The sequence below is a fragment of the Bufo bufo genome, chromosome 4 (genome assembly GCF_905171765.1).
Source record: "Bufo bufo chromosome 4, aBufBuf1.1, whole genome shotgun sequence".
Classification (NCBI taxonomy): domain Eukaryota; kingdom Metazoa; phylum Chordata; class Amphibia; order Anura; family Bufonidae; genus Bufo; species Bufo bufo.
In genome coordinates, this window is record NC_053392.1 from 400,018,833 (window position 1) to 400,041,562 (window position 22,730).

General features: G+C 47.8%; 1 protein-coding gene across 1 annotated transcript in view; it reads left to right on the top strand.

The window, feature by feature from the left end:
- Positions 1–22,730, top strand: part of MAP3K4 (mitogen-activated protein kinase kinase kinase 4) — a 188,135-nt gene that overhangs the window by 140,524 nt on the left and 24,881 nt on the right. Inside the window, exon 16 of the mRNA XM_040429284.1 lies at positions 7,047–7,143. Within this exon, the coding sequence (XP_040285218.1) occupies positions 7,047–7,143 (97 nt within the window). The remainder of the gene's footprint in view (positions 1–7,046; positions 7,144–22,730) is intronic.

Genomic DNA, 22,730 nt, shown 5'->3' on the forward strand with positions numbered 1-22,730 from the left:
CTGAGATTACATGCTTGCTTGGCTGATCAGCCATGTGTATGATGGGATCAGAAGCAATAACTGTCGGTCAACAACTGTCCATGTATGGTCAGTCTAATGCACAACAGTTTCTACAAAGGTTTTGTGTAATTAAGGAACTTTGTTTAGTTTACCATGTAACTGTACGGGTGACTTTGTTACCTTTTATTTGCACACATTTTCTTCTAATCTTTAGAGGACTTGCCATGACGGATTTAAATTAGGCTTTGTTATGCCATATTGGAAACCATGATGAATAGCTGGATTCAGCACATGCTGACACACCATTATCTGGTTCTGCTGGGGTGTCTTGTTTTGAGGGGGGGGGGGGGGGAAGCAGATTGTCCCAACACTCTTACTTATCACAGCAGCTATGCAGGGGTTGATGATTCTAAAAGATGGTGACAGCCCCAGACGTAAAGAAAACACAAATCATTGGCCCAGATTTACTAATATGTCTGTACCTAAAATCGGTAAAGAAAAGTGGCGCAAATTAGGCGCAACTACAGGGTGGGCCATTTATATGGATACACCTTAATAAAATGGGAATGGTTGGTGATATTAACTTCCTGTTTGTGGTACATTAGTATATGTGAGGGGGGAAACTTTTCAAGATGGGTGGTGACCATGGTGGCCATTTTGAAGTCGGCCATTTTGAATTCAACTTTTGTTTTTTCAATAGGAAGAGGGTCATGTGACACATCAAACTTATTGGGAATTTCACAAGAAAAACAATGTGCTTGGTTTTAACGTAACTTTATTCTTTCATGAGTTATTTACAAGTTTCTGACCACTTATAAAATGTGTTTAATGTGCTGCCCATTGTGTTGGATTGTCAATGCAACCCTCTTCTCCCACTCTTCACACACTGATAGCAACACCGCAGGAGAAATGCTAGCACAGGCTTCCAGTATCCGTAGTTTTAGGTGCTGCACATCTCGTATCTTCACCGCATAGACAATTGCCTTCAGATGACCCCAAAGATAAAAGTCTAAGGGGGTCAGATCGGGAGACCTTGGGGGCCATTCAACTGGCCCACGACGACCAATCCACTTTCCAGGAAACTGTTCATCTAGGAATGCTCGGACCTGACACCCATAATGTGGTGGTGCACCATCTTGCTGGAAAAACTCAGGGAACGTGCCAGCCTCAGTGCATAAAGAGGGAAACACATCATCATGTAGAAATTTCGCATATCCAGTGGCTTTGAGGTTTCCATTGATGAAGAATGGCCCCACTATCTTTGTACCACATATACCACACCATACCATAAATTTTTTGGTTCCAACAGTCTTGGAGGGATCTATCCAATGTGGGTTAGTGTCAGACCAATAGCGGTGGTTTTGTTTGTTAACTTCACCATTCACATAAAAGTTTGCCTCATCACTGAACAAAATCTTCTGCGTAAACTAAGGGTCCTGTTCCAATTTTTGTTTTGCCCATTCTGCAAATTCAGTGCGCCGATCTGGGTCATCCTCGTTGAGATGCTGCAGTAGCTGGAGTTTGTAAGGGTGCCATTTGTGAGTAGCTAATATCCGCCGAAGGGATGTTCGACTAATGCCACTCTCCAGTGACATGCGGCGAGTGCTACGCTGTGGGCTCTTGCTGAATGAAGCTAGGATAGCCACTGATGTTTCTTCATTAGAGACAGATTTCATGCGTCCACATTTTGGCAAATCCAACACTGAACCAGTTTCACGAAACTTAGCAAGCAGTTTGCTAACTGTAGCATGGGAGATGGGTGGTCTCGTAGGGTGTCTTGCATTAAAATCTGCTGCAATGACCCGGTTACTGCGTTCACCAGACATCAACACAATTTCTATCCGCTCCTCATGTGTTAACCTCGGCGACATGTCAATGGCTGTAAACAAAGAGAAACTTGTAAATAACTAATGAAAGAATAAAGTTACGTTAAAACCAAGCACACCATTGTTTTTCGTGTGAAATTCCCAATAAGTTTGACGTGTCACACGACCCTCTTCCTATTGAAAAAACAAAAGTTGGATTCAAAATGGCCGAATTCAAAATGGCCGCCATGGTCACCACCCATCTTGAAAAGTTTCCCACATATACTAATGTGCCACAAACAGGAAGTTAATATCACCAACCATTCCCATTTTATTAAGGTGTATCCATATAAATGGACCACCCTGTATGTTTTCTTTTTACACTTTCTTGAAAAGTGGAATGGCTTAACTTGAAAGGGGGCAAGTCCTAAAATTGCACCACAATTCTGCCATACATTTCAGTTTCAAAGTAAACGGTTGGTATAGAGTTAGACAAAATGTCTGTTCCTGCCACACATTTACCTTCCAGCCTTAACCACTGTGTTAAATGTTATGCAGGTCTAGACAGCGTAAAGGTCCCTTTACATGGGACAATTCAGCAGGTGATTGTTGTAAAAAATATTAACCCCTTAAGAGTCGGGCTAATTTTCACCTTCAGGACCAGGCCATTTTTTGCAAATCTGACCAGTGTCACTTTATGTGGTGATAACTTTAAAACGCTTTGACTTATCCAGGCCATTCTGAGATTGTTTTTTCGTCGCATATTGTACTTCATGACACTGGTAAAATGGAGTAAAAAAAAAATCATTTTTATTTATAAAAAAAATACAAACTTTGCCAAAAATTTTGAAAAATTAGCAAATTTCCAAGTTTCAATTTCTCTACTTCTATAATACATATTAATACCTACAAAAATAGTTATTACTTTTACATTTCCCATATGTCTTCTTCATGTTAGGATCATTTTGGGAATGACATTTGATTTTGGGGGGACGTTACAAGGCTTAGAAGTTTAGAAGTAAATCTTGAAATTTCTCTGAAATTTTCAAAAACCAACTTTTTAAGGACCAGCTCAGGTCTGAAGTCACTTTGTGAAGTTTACATGATAGAAACCACCCAAAGTACACCCCTAGATAGAAAGTACACCCCTCAAGGTATTCAAAACAGATTTTACAAACGTTGTTAACCCTTTAGGTGTTCCACAAGAATTAATAGAAAAAAGAGATACAATTTCAAAATTTCACTTTTTTGGCAGATTTTCCATTTTAATATTTTTTTCCCAGTTACAAAGCAAGGGTTAACAGCCAAACAAAACTCATTATTTATGGCCCTGATTCTGTAGTTTACAGAAACACCCCATATGCGGTCGTAAACTGCTGTACGGGCACACGGCAGGGTACAGAAGGAAAGGAATGCCACACGGTTTTTGGAAGGCAGATTTTGCTAGACTGCTTTTTTGGACACCATTTCCCATATAAAGACCCCCTGATGCACCCCTAGAGTAGAAACTCTAAAAAAGTGACCCCATTTTAGAAACTACGGGATAGGGTGGAATTTTGTTGGTACTAGTTTAGGGTACATATGATTTTTGGTTGCTCTATATTACACTTTTTGTGAGGCAAGGTAACAAGAAATGGCTTTTTTGGCACAGTTTTTTTTTTTGTTGTTATTTACAACATTCATCTGACAGGTTAGATCATGTGGTATTTTTATAGAGCAGGTTGTCACGGACGCGGCGATACCTAATATGTATACAATTTTTTTATTTATGTAAGTTTTACACAATGATTTAATTTTTGAAACAAAAAATATCATGTTTTAGTGTTTCCATAGTCTAAGAGCCATAGTTTTTTCAGTTTTTATCTTGGGTAGGGTATGATTTTTGCGGGATGAGATGACGGTTTGATTGGCGCTATTTTGGGGTGCATATGACTTTTTGATCGCTTGCTATTACACTTTTTGTGATGTAAGGTGACAATTTTTTTTTAATTTAGCACAGTTTTTATTTTTTACGGTGTTCATCTGAGGGGTTACGTCATGTGATATTATTATTATAGAGTTGGTCGATACGGACGTGGCGATACCTAATATGTATACTTTTTTTTTTTTTTTTTTTTTTTATGTAAGTTTTACACAATAATATCATTTTTGAACCAAAAAAATCATGTTATAGTGTCTCCATAGTCTGAGACCCATAGTTTTTAATTTTTTGGGCCATTGTTTCTTGTAGGGGCTCATTTTTTGCGGGATGAGGTGAGGGTTTGATTGGTACTATTTTGGCGTACATGCTACTTTTTTGATCACTTTTATTACCATTTTTTGGGAAGTAAGGTGGGCAAAATTTCAATTTCCTCATAGTTTTTATTTTTTTATGGCGTTCACCGTGCGGGAAAAGTAACATGACCGTTTTATAGATCAGGTCGTTACGGACGCGGCGATACCTAATATGTGTAGTGTATTTTATTTTTTAAATTTTTATTCAGTGATGAATGTTTTTTTTATCTTTTACTTTTTTTCACCTTTTTTTTAAATTTTTTGATGTTTTTTGATGTTTGTATAATACAGTACAGTACACTATATAGTGTACTGCACTGTATTTCACTTACACTTTGTCTGAACAGATCTATGCCTTTAGCACAGATCTGTTCAGCACCATGGACAGCAGGATGCCTGAGAAGGCGTCCTGTTGCCATGGGAACCTTCCCCGTGTGCCACAACTGAGTAGACGGGGAAGGGGAAGGAGGGGGGCTCCCTCCCTCTGTGACACCATCCTGTCTGGGGGCTGCAAAGGCACAGCAGCCCCCCGATGGGAGAGGGAGGGAGCTCCCTGACTGTTAACCTTTTCCATACAGCGGTCCATACGACCCAGAACCCCCCCTGCGTTGTGACAAGATGATTTCAGCGGGCATCCTGTTCCGATTAACCCCCGCCGCGCTGCAATCGCGTTTTAAACCCATGACGTACCGGTACGTCATGTGTCCCTAAGGGGTTAAGGAAAATTGATCTCCTTAATGCTAATGACAAGAATAGAAAATTGAGCATATCCTTAAAGGGAACCAGTCACCTGGATTTTGGGTATAGAGCTGAGGACATGGGCTGCTAGATCGTCGCTAGCACATCCGCAATATCCATTCCCCATAGCTCTCTGTGCTTTTATTGTGTCAAAAAGTAAGAAGCACAAGGAGCTGTTACTAACGTTTCCGCAGCCCAGCCACGACCACTGTGAAGGAGCCCAGCACCGCCCCGCATACTCCGAATCTCCTCCTTGCTCCCCGACATCACAAAGCTAGAGCGCCGTAATCTCGCGATACGCGAGCTAGCACATGCGCAGTGTCGGCATAGCGTTCCTTCCCTGTGCTGGCATCAGCCTCATAGAACGAACTGCGCATGCGCTAGCTCGTTTAACGTGAGATTACGGCGCTCTAGCTTTGTGATGTCGGGGAGCAAGGAGGAGATTCGGAGGATGCGGGGCGGTGCTGGGCTCCTTCACAGTGGGTGTGGCCGCACTCAGAGTCAGAGAACGCTGGACTCCTCTCTGAGGCTGGGTTCACACTTGAGCGTTTTACAGCGCGTTCAAACGCGCTGTAAAACGCTCAACACATGAAAACCAATGCTTCCCTATGGCCCTGGTTCTCACTTGAGCGTTTTACAGCACTGAAAAACGCGCTGTAAAACGCCCTACGCTCAAACAAGTACTTGAGCTTCTTTGGGGCGTTTTGACGCGCGTTTGTGGCCATATGACATTGCAGTCAATCACACAAACGCGCGTCAAACGCGCGTTTACTATTGCAAAAATCGCTTGTCAAAAACGCGCGTTAAACGCGCATATCATAGACGCTCAGGTCTGAACCCAGCCTGAAGCATGGATGAGACAGGACTCCTCCAAGGTTCATTTACATACATGGCGGGAACATTTATTTCAGGTTTTGCTCTGAACTGATAGTTCATTTAGAATTGATTTTAATATCGTTATTAATGTATTAAAAAGTATTTTTAGAAAAGCGAGTGGATAAATAGGCTAAGGGCTCTTTCACACTTGCGTTGTTCTGTTCCGGCATAGAGTTCCGTCGTCGGGGCTCTATGCCGGAAGAATCCTGATCAGGATTATCCCCATGCATTCTGAATGGAGAGAAATCCATTCAGGATGTCTTCAGTTCCGGAACGGAACGTTTTTTGGCCGGAGAAAATACCGCAGCATGCTGCGCTTTTTGCTCCGGTCAAAAATCCTGAACACTTGCCGCAAGGCCGGATCCGGAATTAATGCCCATTGAAAAGCATTAATCGGATCCGGCCTTAAGCTAAACGTCGTTTCGGCGCATTACCGGATTTGACGTTTAGCTTTTTCTGAATGGTTACCATGGCTGCCAGGACACTAAAGTCCTGTTTGCCATGGTAAAGTGTAGTGGGGAGCGGGGGAGCAGTATACTTACCGTCCGTGCGGCTCCCGGGGCTCTTCAGAGTGACGTCAGGGCGCCCCACGCTCATGGATGACGTGATCGCATGGATCACGTCATCCATGCGCATGGGGCGCCCTGACGTCATTCTGGAGCGCCCCGGGAGCCGCACGGACTGTAAGTATACCGCTCCCCACTACTACTATGGCAACCAGGACTTCAAAATGCGTTCAGTGTTACTATGGCACCCAGGACGCTATTAAAGTCCTGGTTGCCATAGTAGTAGTGGGGAGCGGTATACTTACAGTCCGTGCGGCTCCCGGGGCGCTCCAGAATGATGTCAGGGCGCCCCACGCTCATGGATGACGTGATCGCATGGATCACGTCATCCATGCGCATGGGGCGCCCTGACGTCATTCTGGAGCGCCCCGGGAGCCGCACGGACTGTAAGTATACCGCTCCCCACTACTACTATGGCAACCAGGACTTTAATAGCGTCCTGGGTGCCATAGTAACACTGAACGCATTTTGAAGACGGATCCGTCTTCAAATGCTTTCAGTTCACTTGCGGTGTTACGGATCCGGCGGGCACCTCCGGCAAATGGAGTACACGCCGGATCCGGACAACGCAAGTGTGAAAGAGGCCTTAGAAAGTGATGACAGGTTTCCTTTAAATACATCATGCAAATACAAATATTCCCTGTGGCTTAGGTTGATTTTTTTCCGTAGTGGCCAATGTAGTAACTTAAGTCTTAGTAAATGCTAATTACTTCCATACTGTCAACCAGATTGTCGATTTGATTTGCTATTTTATTGACCTCATTTTAAACGTATTTTGTTTTATTAGTTACACATCGCAATAGTCCACGACCTGTAAAGGTGCCTCGATGTCATAGTGACCCACCAAATCCCCACCTGAACACTCCTGCTCCTGAAGGCTTTAGGTATTTGACAATTTCTATAAGTAATGCCTGTGATATTAGAGCATCATGTGTTTGGGGATGTATAATGAAATTGTTTGCATCTTTCTAGCTTCCTGGGATCATTAAGGAGTATTATGGTTTTGAATATATGTCAGCTAGAATGCGTATACTTAGTAATTATCTATATATACTGTGGTCAGTTTCTGAAACAAATGCTGTATTGCTGGCTGCACTAAAAACAGGTGTTTGCAAAACATTTAAAGTGAAATGGTACATTTTTTGGGGATCATTGTTAGGTGCAATTTCCAAAACATAGAAAGTCCTTTCTGAAAATGAGTGTTTTTGTCATTTTAAATTGTCCAGAACGATCAACCTTCATTGGCTAACCTTGCACAGCAAGTGTTTCAGAAAACATTCGTCTGAAATCTCAACTGTATGGCCAGCTTAAAGGTATTATGCAGCCTGCTTATATTAATGACGTATCCTCAGGATAGGTCATCAATACCTGATCGGCAGGGGTCTGACGTCCGGGACCCTTGTCGACAGCTGTAAGTGAAGGCGGCACCCCATACGAGAGATTTTTTTTTTCTTCATTATGCTGCCCGTCATCTCGAAAGTCTTGACGGTGCAGTGTAAATACAAATTTTAAGTGAATGGAGAGAGTACTTGTAATTACACCATTACAGGGGAAACTATGTGCAGTGTAATGAAGAGGAAGCGTTGCTCGCATGGAGTCCCGCTCACCTCTTCAAACAGATGTTTGGAAAATTTCTTAATATATCGTTACCGTGCTTTACGTCGTTACACAACTTTATTATTTATTTTAAAATGATGTTGTACATTTAAAAAAGTATGTCACATCAGTGGAATCAAGTACAAATACAGTATCTTTTAATTTTCCAGAGCTCCTTGGGAAAATGAAAGGTGGAATCTGATTAGTTGCTGCGGGCAAGCCAGTTTTCCTTTACACTAGTTTGATAAATCTCCCTTCATGCACTGAATTCAAAGTGGAATCTGGTTGCTAGGGGCAACTAAGTCTGTTTTTCCTTATATCAGTTTTAATAACACTCTCCCACAGAGTTAGCTTTTAAGCTCCCTCTAATGATGGCTGAAGGGAGGCAGAATATTGTGGTTTAAATTTACACCAGTCCTCCATAAAATAAATAACAGTACCTGAATAATATTTTGTAGGTCCCACTCGTACTGGGACCTACACTGCATATTGGGAACACCCCAGAAGATCTGCAGTTTTGGAGATGCTCTGCCCAGTCCAAATAGCTCAGATTATTTTGTTTGCCCATTTTTCCTGCTTCCAAAACCAATTTCAAGAATAATTTTTCACCTACTGCCTAATAGATCCCATCTCTTGAAAGGGACCATGTCACAAGATAATCAATGTTAGGGTGGGTTTAACATCACATTTTTGTCACCCGTTTAATGTATACCTTGGAAAACAAAAGGATATGAAAGCGGAGCACACCACTCTTTTGTATCATGCAGAGACTGGTAAAAAAGTATACATTAAAGGGAACCTGTCACCAGTTTTATGGTGTCCTAACTAAGGCCTCTTTCACACTTGCGTTGTCCGGATCCGGCGTGTACTCCACTTGCCGGAATTACACTCCGGATCCGGAAAAACGCAAGTGTACTGAAAGCATTTGAAGACGGAACCGTCTTCCAAATGCGTTCAGTGTTACTATGGCACCCAGGACGCTATTAAAGTCCTGGTTGCCATAGTAGTAGTGGGGAGCGGGGGAGCGGTATACTTACAGTCCGTGCGGCTCCCCGGGCGCTCCAGAATGACGTCAGAGCGCCCCATGCGCATGGATGACGTGATCCATGTGATCACATGATCCATGAGCTTGGGGCGCCCTGACGTCACTCTGGAGCGCCCGGGGAGCCGCACGGACGGTAAGTACACTGCTCCCCCGCTCCCCACTACACTTTACCATGGCTGCCAGGACTTTAGCGTCCCGGCAGCCATGGTAACCACTCTGAAAAAGCTAAATGTCGGATGCGGCAATGCGCCGAAACGACGTTTAGCTTAAGGCCGGATCCGGATCAATGCCTTTCAATGGGCATTAATTCCGGATCCGGCCTTGCGGCAAGTGTTCCGGATTTTTGGCCGGAGCAAAAAGCGCAGCATGCTGCGGTATTTTCTCCGGCCAAAAAACGTTCCGTTCCGGAACTGAAGACATCCTGATGCATCCTGAACGGATTTCTCTCCATTCAGAATGCATTAGGATAATCCTGATCAGGATTCTTCCGGCATAGAGCCCCGACGACGGAACTCTATGCCGGAACACAACAACGCAGGTGTGAAAGAGCCCTAAGGGCAACATAAATAAGTGACAGATTCTCTTAGCAAAATGCTGGGTCACTTTCTTTAATTGACCCAGTCAATCTGCCAACATCTTGTATTGAAAAGCTCCAGCTGATAATGATGAGTCCTGAATATTCATGAGCTCCTGACTCTCCCCGCCCACCTGCTGCTGAATGACAGTTTTTTTTCCATATGAATCAGCAGCAGGTGGGCAGGGGAGAGGCTATAGCTCTGTATTAAATATACGCTGGACTCAATGACATCACGCCGGACTCAAATCAGCTCATTAGCATGCGGCATGCAGCATCTTTGTATACCATTAGGTAACCATCTGTCACACCAGTAAGTGAATATATCTAAGGTACTTTTTAGTAGTTAATGATTGTATATAATTAGTTAGATTATATTCAAATATCCACATGACAGGTTCCCTTTAAGGCCTCTTTCACACGGGCGTTGCGGGAAAATGTGCGGGTGCGTTGCGGGAACACCCGCGATTTTTCCGCGCGAGTGCAAAACATTGTAATGCGTTTTGCACTCGCGTGAGAAAAATCACGCATGTTTGGTACCCAAACCCGAACTTCTTCACAGAAGTTCGGGCTTGGGTTAGGTGTTCTGTAGATTTTATTATTTTCCCTGGTTATAAGGAAAAATAGTAGCATTCTGAATACAGAATGCTTAGTAGGTGATCAATTGAGGGTTAAAAAAATAAATAAAAATTAACTCACCTTCTCCTCTTGTTCGCGTAGTTCCCGGTCTCTTCTTTACTTCTTTAATTATGAGCTGTGGGCTAAAGGACCTTTGGTGACGTCAGATCACATGCTCCAATCACATGGTACATCACCGTGGTGATGGACCATGTGATTGGAGCATGTGATCTGACGTCACCACAGGTCCTAGCCGATAGTTCATCTTTTGAGAAGTAAAGAAGAGACCGGGAGCTACGCGAACAAGAGGAGAAGGTGAGTTAATTTTTTATTTTATTTTTTAACCCTCAATTAATCACCTACTAAGCATTCTGTATTCAGAATGCTATTATTTTCCCTTTATAACCATGTTATAAGGGAAAATAATACAGTGAATAAACTGTCACCTAGCAACCATGCGTGAAAATCGCACCACATCCGCACTTGCTTGCGGATGCTTGCGATTTTCACACAACCCCATTCACTTCTATGGGGCCTGCGTTGAGTGAAAAACGCAGAATATAGAGCATGCTGCGATTTTCACGCAACGCACAAGTGATGCGTGAAAATCACCGCTCATGTGAACAGCCCCATAGAAATGAATGGGTCGGTATTCAGTGCGGGTGCAATGCGTTCACCTCACGCATCGCATCCGCACGGAATACTCGCCCGTGTGAAAGGAGCCTTACTCTATGGTGATGGATGCCACTGTATGGCATCTGTCTGAATCGTCCATTAACTTATGCGTTCTTTGCTTACATTAAACAGATGGCAAAAACGTTAGGCCTTATTCACGTCATCTGTCAGTACTAGAGCTCTGTATCAACATAAATTATGAACCGGTTTAGATAAAAAAAACTAAGTGGTGTTGAAGGATGGATATTCACTTTACGTCTCTTCTCCATTGCATACGGGCATGCTACTCATGTGACTAACTATATTGTAGTTACAACTAATAGTAGGGTCAAATGCAGTATAAGATTGGATCTTTCTATAATCTTATAATAGTCTTGACATTTTTAGGACCACTGATAGTAAAAGTGTAATAGTATTTTCATTTTATTTTTTACTTTACATGAAAGTTTCTTGGCCAATATTTTACATTTCTTTGTATCAACAGTCAATGACATTGGGTATAGAGAAAAGATATAGTGAAAGGTTGTCAAGGTCCTTATATGCTGCCCACATCTGTATGTCCATTAGGCTACATACACACGACCGTATGTGTTTTGCGGATCCGCCCCAAAAAAACAGATTACCTCCGTATGGCATCTGTTTTTTTTTTTTTGCGGATCCATTGTAACAATGCCTATCCGAATGCAGATAGCACACGGTGTGCTGTCCGCATCTTTTGCAAACCCATTGAAATGAATGGGTCCGCATCCTATGCGCATAAAAAATGGAACGGACACGGAAACAAAATACGTTTGTGTGCATGAGGCCTTAAACAGCCCCGGTGTTACTGCTAGTCTGACTTCTAAATAAATTGAATATTGGAATGCCTTAAAATGTATTCTTTAATTATACCTCTTAAAATAATAGGCCCAACAGTAATAGAAATAAACAGACCTCACTTGGAGGTTACAAACAACTGCCAACCAAAGATGAACTCGTAGGGAGAAAAAAATAACAGCCAGGAGGTGTGTTCACTGGCTGACTTCTCAGCACCAGGAGCAATCAGAATCTAATGTTTACCTAAAACTCCTGATGTAACATTACGTAATAGCGATGTGGAAACGCGTCGAGGTGCAGAAATGCAATGGGATATTGCAGGGCATACAAGGATATGATCCTGGAGAGATCACTAGCTATTACTAGGGAGAGAGAATGCAGTGTGTGCAGACTGTAGGCGTAGTGTGTGTGTGAAGTGCTTGCCAGCTAATGTGCTGATAGTTATGTGCAGGCAGGGGTAGGAGATCCACAATAGACACAGGACCACACTGACTGTAGGATATGGGGCAGCTCTATACCAACAGAATAATAACTGATCGGAGCACCGTAACAGCGATTATAATTATGTAGACACAGACGCCTGTTGATACAGACACTATAGGAGTCATATGCCCAATACCAAAGGGGCAGAGATATAATAATTATATACACACTGAAGCCCTAATACCCAGCGACCCCCTGCATTGCCTGAATGGATGAGATTTGTGGGCAAGCTAATACTTTGTTCTTTTTTAATGAATTTTTTTTTTTAGGGCTTTTTTGTCAGGCAAGTTAACCCCATTCAATGGCCATGCAAAAAAAAAAAAAAAAAAAGACAAGAATAGGCATTTGTAACATACCTGTGGAAAGCTTGGAGTAAGACAACATGCATAAAGAGGATGATGTGGTCAAAATACTCATTTGCCTAATAATTCTGCACGCAGTGTATTGTCCAAATGTGTGTTCAGCACAGCCAATGTGGATAAGCTCACGTTCAATAAAATGAACCAGGCATGTATCCCACAGGACTTGTCCGTACCTTGTGCAGAATAGACAAGTATACCGGCCGCATCCAGACATTGTTATACTCCAGCGCACTTTCTGTTTTCTTTTTTTTATATTTCCCAATGTTTTGGGGTCTTCCCAAATTTATATATAAAAAAAAATAAATACAAAAATAGTGTTAGCTACCTCCTCCTCCACCACCACCGCTTCCACCTACACCGCCATGTCCACGCCTCCTCAACCTCCTACTCCACTTTGACCTCCGCCTCCTAGTTCAAGATCATTATTTTTAACCTTTTTTTTTTTTTTAATTCTATGTTATTTGAATTCATTTCCCTATCCACATTTGTTTGCAGGGCAATTGTCCTCCTCTTACCCCTATTTCTCGCCCAGTTTCCTTGGGGGACACAGAAGACCTTGGGTATAGCTCATCTCCATAGGAGGCGTGACACTAAGTGAAGACTGTTAAGCCCCTCCTCCACAGCTATACCCTCAGCCTGGAGAGAGAGACTGCCAGTTTTTGCTTAGTGTCCAAGGAGGCAAGACACTCCCTGCTCTGCAGGGCTGTTTTTCTCCTTGTTTAAATTTTAGATTTTTACTTTTTTCTTTTCTTTTTGTTCCAGATCATCAGGGACAACAGAGACGCACTAGACCTCTCTGTTTCTCCCGGGGTTGAGCTGCGCCAGTGCCGGTCACCCGCACTGCTGCCTCCCCCACAGAAGGCAAGGTGGATCAGGGCAGCCCAGCTCCCCTACATCCCGCCAGCGCAAGGGTCGCCCGCACGCCAAGTCCCTCTTCCAGCGTCCTGCCACTACGGTGCCAGTAGCTGAAGGGGCGACCCTGCTGGAACGGACCGAGGGTGAAGACGGCTGTGGTAAGAGAGAGGCTTCTCCAGCCCTACGTTCCCCTCCCTGGCCTCCTGCGTGCTGGACCCCCATGCTGGTCCCGGCTGGACCTACGCTGGCCCCTGGGGTGCCGTAGGTGAACAGCCATGTTTCTGGCTCCAGGGCTGTCGCTCATATCTAGCTGTTGCCCAATAATTATATAGCCCCACACCACCACCATACTGGTGACCGCGGGGCGACAATACAATGCCCCTCCATAGGGGATTGCACAGGGGTGAGCATGGCATTGCTGTGGAGGAATATAGGGCTAGAGACCTGCTCCTAGCTGCCCCTAACACAGGGGTTATGCCGACCCTCCCCCTTACCGGTCGCAGATTCAGTACAGGGGGCCCGCGCTAGCTGCCCCTGTCTCTCCTCTACGGGTGCCTGTCCATTAGGGCAGGGGGTGCAGTGCTGGACTTCAGGGTCTCCCTCCTTACCGGTGTGCTAGGGCCAAGGGGCCGCTCCAGACGCTGCCGGACGCAAGGACCTCGCGGCCTGCATGTGGAACGCGATGCTCCAACAGGCCCCAGCCGACTGCTGATGCTTCCGGTCGGCCGGGTGCCGCAAACTTTGACCCAGGCTTTGGCCTGCTCGACCGCAATCCGGTCCTCTGTCTCTGCCGGCCCGCGGGGTGGGCACCCGCGGCCGTTGGTACATGCGTCAGCCGGCTCCCTCCAGGTCCCGGCTGACCGTCGTTGCCTCCTGGCCGGCCGGGCGCCGCAAAAATCTAGGCCCCGGCTTCGTGACCTACTAGGCCGCAAAATTCCGGCCTCGGTTGGAGGGGGCGGGAACGTCTTGCGGCGCGAATTCTTCCCGCCCGCAGGTCCCCCGCCCCCCAGGGGATCGCAGTGCCGCCCCCCAGGCCGGATCTTTGTTAACCTGTTGGGTACCGGCCATCTCCAAGGGCCGGCTCCCATCTAGAGGACCCCCTCTATGTTCTGGTGGGCTTCCTAATAAGTCTGTACGAGGCTGTGCCCCTGTATGGTGGCCCCTTTCTTGTCTTAAGAGTGGTTGTGTTTTTTAAAAAAAAAAAAAAAAAAAAAGGCTTCCATGGCGGAGTTAATAAATAACGGAATGGCTGCGCAGGACGCTGCAGCATGATACAGTAGTGCTGGCCGCACGCTATGCCCCCCTTCCGTAGGCGGCATGTCGCGCTCCCCGGCTGCAGTGCTGGCCAGCTGCATGTCTCCTTTTTAGGCGGACCCTTGCCATCTCCCGGGATACGGCGCTGGCCAAGTGTAGGCGCCCCTCTTCCGCCCGTTCTATGGCAGGACGTCACCGTTCCAGTTATGGTGCTGGCCATGGGCATGAACCCCTTCCTAAGTGGAATTCTGCACTCTCTGGCCGCAGGCTGGCCATGTGCATAACTCCCTTCTATAGGTGGAATACTACATTCACCGGATCGGTGCTGACCATGGCACGACACCCCCCTTCCTTAGGGGAACGCTGCACTCACTGGATTTAATGCTGGACAGGTGCATGACCCCCTTCTGGGGCGGAATAATTGCACTCTCACCGGATACAGTGCTGGCCATGTGCACGACCCCCCTCCTTAGGGGAACGCGGCACTCTCACTGGATTCCCTGCCGGCCATGTGTGTAACCCCCTTCTTAGGCGGTACGCTGCACTCTCACTGGGTTCGCTGTCGGCCATGTGTATGAAACCCTTCTATAAGAGGAACTCCGCACTCTCGCCAGATGCGGTGCTGGCCATGTGCACGTCCCCCTTCCATAAGCGGAACACTGCACTCTTACTGGATTCACTGACGGCCATGTGCATGACTCTCTTTCATAAGCGGAATGCTGCACTCTCATTGGTTTTGCTGCCGGCCTTGAGCATGCCTCCTTCTCTCAGGCGGCATACATACACTCTTACTGGCTGGGGTTGTTCTCTCGCGGTAGGTTGCTGGCCACGTGCCTGACCCTCTTCCATGGTTGGGTGCTTGCACTCTCACCGGATCCGCTGCCAGCTATATGCATGGCCCCCTTCCGTGGGTGGTGTTCCGCACTCTCGCTGGATTGCTGCCGGCATGGCCATGCCTCCTCTCCTCAGGCGACATTCATGCACTTTCACTGACTGGGTGTTATTGTGCCAGCACGTTGCCGGCCAGGTGCATGACCCCCATCCATGGCGGGATGCTCGTGCTCTCCTGGGATGCGATGCTGGCCATGTGCACCCCCCCCCCCTTCTGGGAGGATCACTGCACTTTCACCGAATACGTTGCGGGCCGTGAGCATGGCTCTAACAGGGGTGCGCTGCTTGCACTCCCTTTGGAAATGGTGCTGGCTTTGTGCATGACCACTTCTCATTCCATGGGCGGAAATTTGTACGCTCACGAGATTTACGGCTGTCCTTGTGTATGCTGTACTGGACGTTCCCCTTTCATGGGCGGAGTAGTTGCACTCTCACTAAATTCGGTGTTGGGTAGATTATTGCACAATCATTTAATGCTAGGATAATCCGGTGCATGCCCCCCTTTTTCACCAGGTCCTTTTGGTGCGGGCCTTTGCACTCTTGCCATCTGCAGAGTTTGCCAGGTACCTTCCCCCCTTTTTCCGGGCGGACTGCTTGCGTTCCATCGCATGCCGGTACTGGTCTTGTGCATAACTCCTTTTCAGGTTGCACTTTACACTTCCGTGGATACTGTGGGACGCTGTGGCTGTGCGCTCTGTGCGTTGTTTGGGCCGTGTATGCCTTCTCCTCCCGTGGGTGGGTTGGCCTTCTCGCTGCCTGCAGGGTTGCTAGTACGTATGCCTCCCTTCTTCCTGCGACATACTTTTTTCTCTTGGGGTGAGGTTGCTTGTCGCAAGCTTTGCACTCTTCTCTGAGGAGATCATTCTGTCCACCTGTATGAGCCTAAGGTGTTGTTGTCCAACACGCAACAATGAATGCTCAATGTATTCACAGCTGTATATCTTGTATATACGTAGACGAGCTCTGCTGGCTCGATACTGCACTGAGCTGAGTGGTACCCATTTTCTGGTGTGGTCCCGTTGTGTCGGCACCCACCATGTTCGTTGGCCTTTCCACCTGGGGAGTGTTCGGGGTTCCTTGATGCGTACCCATTCGTCATCCCGTGACATTGTTTCCCCACGCAACCGGTCGGGGTCGAGAGTGTTGTCTGCAGTGCCGCTCGACTTCTACGTTGGCTCTGGCGGGACTACGGTTCCCTCGCCTACTACCATTTCCTCCTCTCGGATGCAGTGTGGTATGGGTCCTTCCTATTGGCGCCCTTTGCGCTTCAGTCTGTTGCTACCAGGTTCAGACTGCTCCTCTCGGGTAGGTCACCCAACTCTTCTCGGGTGCTTGATTATCCAGGTCCTGGGGAACTCCACTTTTGGTTTCTTCAGGGTATTCACCTGCTGCGAGGCGGTGTGCAGGTCGTCTCACAGAGTAGCGGGGATTCGGCTCTGCTTTTCCTCGCCGGCTCGGTTTTTTTCGCTTCTGCTCTGGGTTTGTCGCTCCAATGTGGCTTCTGCCCCGGCCAGGCCTCAGAGGCTGTTCCGTCGTTGCCCCCCCCCCCCCTCTGGGGTGAGCATGGTTGTTCAATTGGATGGTTCCGGTGTTACTTGCGGTCTCGTACCATCTCCCTCGTTCTCGCTGGCAGTACTAGCTGTTTGCCGGGCCTACCGCGTTTTGTCCTCCCACTGGGTGCAGATTGCCTTTCCATTCTGGGCATATGGTCCTGCGGGACTTACTTTCTCGGTAACTTGGGAGGACTACCCTTCGGTCAAGATTGTCCTTGGATCTCCCACACCGGGACTGTAGAACTCCTTTCTTTGGTGGCTACATCGACTTGGACTTAGCCTGTCTTGTCTGGGCATCTGTCGGATGCTGGGCAGACCCTTCCGGTTTCTTCCGTCTGTCCTTCTGCTCCCCCACTCCGGTTGGATACGGGACTATGTTGTTCGGGGGCCGACAGGACCGTGTTTTTCCGATCCTTCGGCCGTGTTACTGGTCTGCGCCTGATCACATTGGGTTTTCTCCCGCTTGCTGGGTGATTCCTGCGAGCACGCTAGTGTTCGCTCCCGACTGTGCTTCGTCCAGGTTTGGTTGTCGGACTTAGGGTTCTTACCTGGGGTTTTGTGGGAAGCGGGGCATTCCCCCACTCTGCCTTTCTCTCCCTTGGTTTTGTCTTTCTCTAGTCCGGCCTGACCCTGGGACTGGGACTCTGTTACTTGAAGTGTTAAGTGTCTGCGCTGTCCTTCCCCTTCCAGCGTTTCCTGGCCCTCCTGGGCCTTGTCATGACCTTCTTCCACAGAGTGGCTCTTTGGTTCCTCTTTACCGTTTTCCTGGTTCCGCCCTGGGAACTACATACTGAGCTCTCGGCGCTCCAATCTTTCCCTTGGAGCCGTTGCAGAAGTTCTCCCTACTCCTTCTGTCCTGTACAGTTGTGTTTCTGTTGCCATCATGTCTGACGGGTGCCTGATTGGCGGCCCTTCGTGTCTGTGCCTTCTGTCCTTTTCCAGGACAGGGCTGTCCTGTCCCTTCCTTCCTTCTGAAGGTGGTATCTGCCTTCTTATCAACGAGGCTTTCGTCCTTTTCCTCCCATCCCCGGGAACGGACGCTTTACCGTTTGGAGGTTGTTGGGCCTTGCAGTTGTTTACTTGGAGATCTCCGACTCTGGTCGGCGTTCGGTCTCTTGTGTTTCCAGGAGGTCAGTGCAAAAGGTTGGTGGCCTCCAGGGTGGCTTCCTCCGCTTTCTCAGAGTGGCTTTTGCTGTGGTTATCGCACCAATGGCAGGGTTCTGCTTTCGGTGTCACCGTTCATTTCACCAGAGCGGTCGGTGCCTCCTGGGGTGGAGGCATTAGGTTTCGGCCATTCATTTGTGCAAGGCGGTCACTTCTTCCTTGCACACCTTACCGAGTTCTACAGGGTGCATACTCGGGCTTCGGCGTATGCTGCCTTGGGCCGCCTGGTCTGCAGGCGGTGGTTTCTTGATGCCTTCGGGTGCTTCGCCTTGGTGCTGTGGTCCCTCCCCTCTTGGACTGCTATTGAACGTCCCAAGGTCTTCTGTGTCCCCCAAGGAAACTGGGCGAGAAAACGAGATTTTTGTATAACTTACCAGTAAAATCTCTTTCTCGCTCTTTCCTTGGGGGACACAGCACCCACCCATTCTTGTTTTTTCTTTACACTGTTTCCGAATTTGTTTTACCCGTTGGGTAGTTGGCTTGTTGGTTCCACTTTTGGACTTTGCCTTTTCTCACTACTTGGACACGCAACTGGCAGTCTCTCTCTCCAGGCTGAGGGTATAGCTGTGGAGGAGGGGCTTAACAGTCTTCACTTAGTGTCACGCCTCCTATGGAGATGAGCTATACCCAAGGTCTTCTGTGTCCCCCAAGGAAAGAGCGAGAAAGAGATTTTACTGGTAAGTTATACAAAAATCTCGTTTTTGCTTCCTTTTGCAGCCCTCTAGCCCTTTCTATGACTCTTTTTGGAGCCATTTTAGTGCCCCAAAGTTCGGGTCCCCATTGACTTCAATGGGGTTCGGGGGTCAAGTTCGGGTCCCGAACCCAAACTTTCTAGGTGTTCGCTCAACCCTAAAAATAACTTGCTGTGCTCCTCCTGCTCCATTCCGGCTCTCTGGCTGCCTTAGTCTTCCTGTCCTATAAACTTCCAGATTGACCATAGCACATACACCAGTGCACTCAACAACTGGCTTTGGGTAATGATATGTCTGCAAGAGGCCCTTGACCCAGTAGTGTCTAGAACACCATTGAAGGGAGCCGGAACAGAGAGGGGAGCAGGTGAGTATGAGTTTTTCAACAGGTACAACAAATGCACTGCAGGGGTCTTAAAAAGTTCCTAAAGCTGGACAACTACTTTAACAATCTTACAGCTAGTTTCCGGGAAAGAAGATAAAGATCTTGGTGTTACTGTCAGCAATGGACATATGGAGAACAATCAGTCCTTGTCATTTTTGAAATACCACAAAAATGTTACCCCCTTTTTTTTACTCATCCTATCGATAAGTAAGAAAACCAAAAATTATATTTTGTACTTTGTTCCTTGTTGGTCAAACATAATAACTGTAGTATTTATCTAGCGGTGGTAATTCAAAGCTCAGTTTCTAAAACTAGTACAGGTGAAGTTAAACCATTTTGTCATCAATGGTTAAAGGTATACTTGTGGAAAAAATTTTTGACTGGAGAAAGCTGTGTTCAGATTTCTCATCCGTCTCATTGGGGGACACAGGCATTGACCATGGGTATAGCTGTTGCCGCTAGGAGGCGGACACTAAGCACACAACGTGTAAGCTCCTCCCTCTTCAGCTATATCCCTTCCTGCAGGGACCAAGCTAATCAGTTTTAGCTTAGTGTCTGTAGGAGGCAAACCTTCCTACGTTGCAGGTCTGCTCTTTTTTTCTAGTGGGAAGCTTCAGGCAGTCCGGGTAAAAACTGCTTGCACTCCCAGACCGGAGACCAGGGGGTCACCCAAATCCCCTGCTCATTCCCGCTCTCTAGAAGAAGAGGAGGACCAGAGGTCTCTGTAAAAACCTCTGTATCCTGCCAGCAAGTGCATCACCACTGCCGCCCCAGCGAAAGTCAGCTCTGTTTCTGGTGTAGCGTCCCTCACCAAGGGGCCGCACACCGAAGGTGGTGATCTGGCTGGAGCCAGGTGGGCAGAAGACTTTGGACAGGTGAATAGGAGACTGCCCACAGTGCCCCCCCCCTCCAGTACCCTCTCCTCCACCCATGTGATGGTCCCCATGTGGTCGCCCCGTACTATGGGCAGCAATGAGAGCCCGTTAAATGGCCCCAGGGGCCATCTGTCTTCCACGGCCAGCATGCAGGGCTGCTCCTGCTGTGTGGCCGCACACCGCGGCGCGGCTTCCTTGGTCCAGCGGCGTCTTCCTGAACGCCGGGGAAAATAGGGGGCGGAGTTACCCTCGTCTGCTTTGAGATCGCCGCTTCCACAAGGCAGCTGGTGCCATTTTTAATTGAGACCCCGGCTTCGATTGGGGGCGTCCGTTTCCACGGTGACGTTCTCCTGAACGCGCCTGGGAGAGGAGAGGGCGGAGTTTACTCCTCTGAGCGCCGCTTCCTGGTCGGTGTGTCAGCCGGGGCCATTGTTATTTTTCCCTGGCCGGCGTCTGGGTTCGGCCGGGGATGCTGGCGGGGGGAATTGATGGGTGGGCTATGAGAGCTGGCTTAATTTTGAGCGCGGGGCTTGTGTTTTCGCCCCGCCAGCAGCAGAGCAGAGGGTGAGTGGGATTTAAAGCACCTGGCAGGACGCTGACTGACTGGCTTGCTGCTTGAAGGGACACAGGCTGGGTAAGTGCTCTTTGTCTCTTCTTACAGGGCCTAACCTTCCCTCTTTCCTCATTGGGGTACCAGGGGTGTCATTATGTCTGAACCCAGGTCATGTCGCGCAAAATTTCCATGCCCTCAGTCAGACTCCCTCTGTTTTGCGTGTGCTGTGCCGCCATCAAGCGGCTCGGCTCCGGACCCATTGCTTCCCGCTGCCCAACCTACGGCAGAACCTGAATAGGCGCGTTCCCTGTCTAGGGTGGTACAGGATGTCTCCAATGCCAACAAAGCTATTGTGGATATATTGGGGCATTTGTCAGCAAGGCAGTCCTCTGACCGGTCCTGCTAGAGAGTCTCACTCCGACATGTCCTCAGCTGAAGAGGCATGTTCCGAGGAGAGATGGTCAGATGAGGATGTTGTCTCACTGGAGGGTCAGTCGCCCAAACTATCCTCCATGGTGGACAGCTCGGGTTTTTCCTTTTGAAAGGTCCAGTCGCTCGCACAAGTATTTCCCCAACCACCAGGAGTTTGATTCCTCTCTCTGCAAGGAGTGGAAAATTCCAGATAGACATTTTATGTTGCCAAAACGCTTTAATGCTTTATCCTTTTCCGGAGGATTTGACTAAGAAATGGTCGGCTCCACCTATAGTGGACCTGCCAGTTTCCCGCTTGGATAAACATACTACCTTTACAATGGCGGATGGGGCTACTTTTTCTGATAGCAAAGATAAGAAGCTGGAAGCGTTTGCAAAATCTACCTTTGAAGCAGTGGGCACAACGCTACATGGGGTGAGCAAGGCTATGGGGGAGTGGGCAAATAACTTACGTCAGGGTCTTGAGTCGGGAGTCCCCTCGGAGGAACTTGCAGATGTGGCCCTGCATCTCTCGCATGGCAGTGCATATATTTGTGAACCATCTTTGGACACGGCCAGGTTTATGGCTCACTCGTCAGCCCTGTTGGTGGCTATTCGCCGTACCCTATGGCTCTCATGCTGGGCGCAGGTAATGCTTCAAAGCAGCAGCAGACTTTTTGGTAAGCGCCTGGATGAGATCATTTTGGACGCTACAGGTGGTAAGAGCACCCATTTACTTCAGAACAGGGGGCGGTCTAATAAGGCAAAAAAGCGTAATGCTTTTTTCGTCCCTTTCAGATTTTTTTTCCGGCCCCAAGGGAGCGTCCGATAAGTCGGCCGCAGGACTTCCTTCAAGCCGTGGCATTCCCGTCAACAGGGCTCCAAATCCATTAACCCTAAGAGCTCCGCTGCATGATGGGCAGCTCCTGGCGCCCTCTGTTTGGGTGGGCGGCCGGCTTTCAGGCATTTTACATCAATCTCTTTGTGGTTCCCAAAAAAGAGGGGACGGTCCGTCCCATTCTAGACCTCAAGGCACTCAACCATTTTCTTTGCGTCCGCAGTTTCCGGATGGAGTCACTGAGGTCGATCATTGCGTCCATGGAACCGGGGGAGTACCTGTCCTTGATAGACATCAAGGACGCTTTTCTTCACGTGCCCATATACGTCAGTCATCAGGGGTTTCTCCGGTTCACAGTGGGTCTATTTCACTACCAATTTGTAGCCCTCCCATTCGGCCTGGCCACTGCTCCCAGGGTCTTTACGAAGGTTCTGGCGGCAGTCATGGCCCTGCTCCATGCCAGGGGGATCGTGGCGATCACTTACTTAGATGACATCCTGGTGAAGGGTCCGTCGTTCCAAGGGACGGCAGATAGCCTGAGCATAGTCCTGGACACCCAGGAGAGCTTCGGATGGATCATGAACAAACAGAAGTCTTGTCTTTATCCATTGCAGCGATTGACTTATCTGGGGATGGTACTGGACACTTGTCAGGCCAAGGTGTTCTTGCCTCCGGAAAAACTATCCGCTCTTCATCTTCAGATTCGCTCATTGTTGCGGCCAGCTCCGGTTCCCATTCGTCGCTGCATGCGGGCTCTGGGGCACATGGTTTCTGCCTTTGAAGCAGTTCCCTATGCTCAGTTCTATACCAGAGCGCTTCAGCGAGCCATTCTGT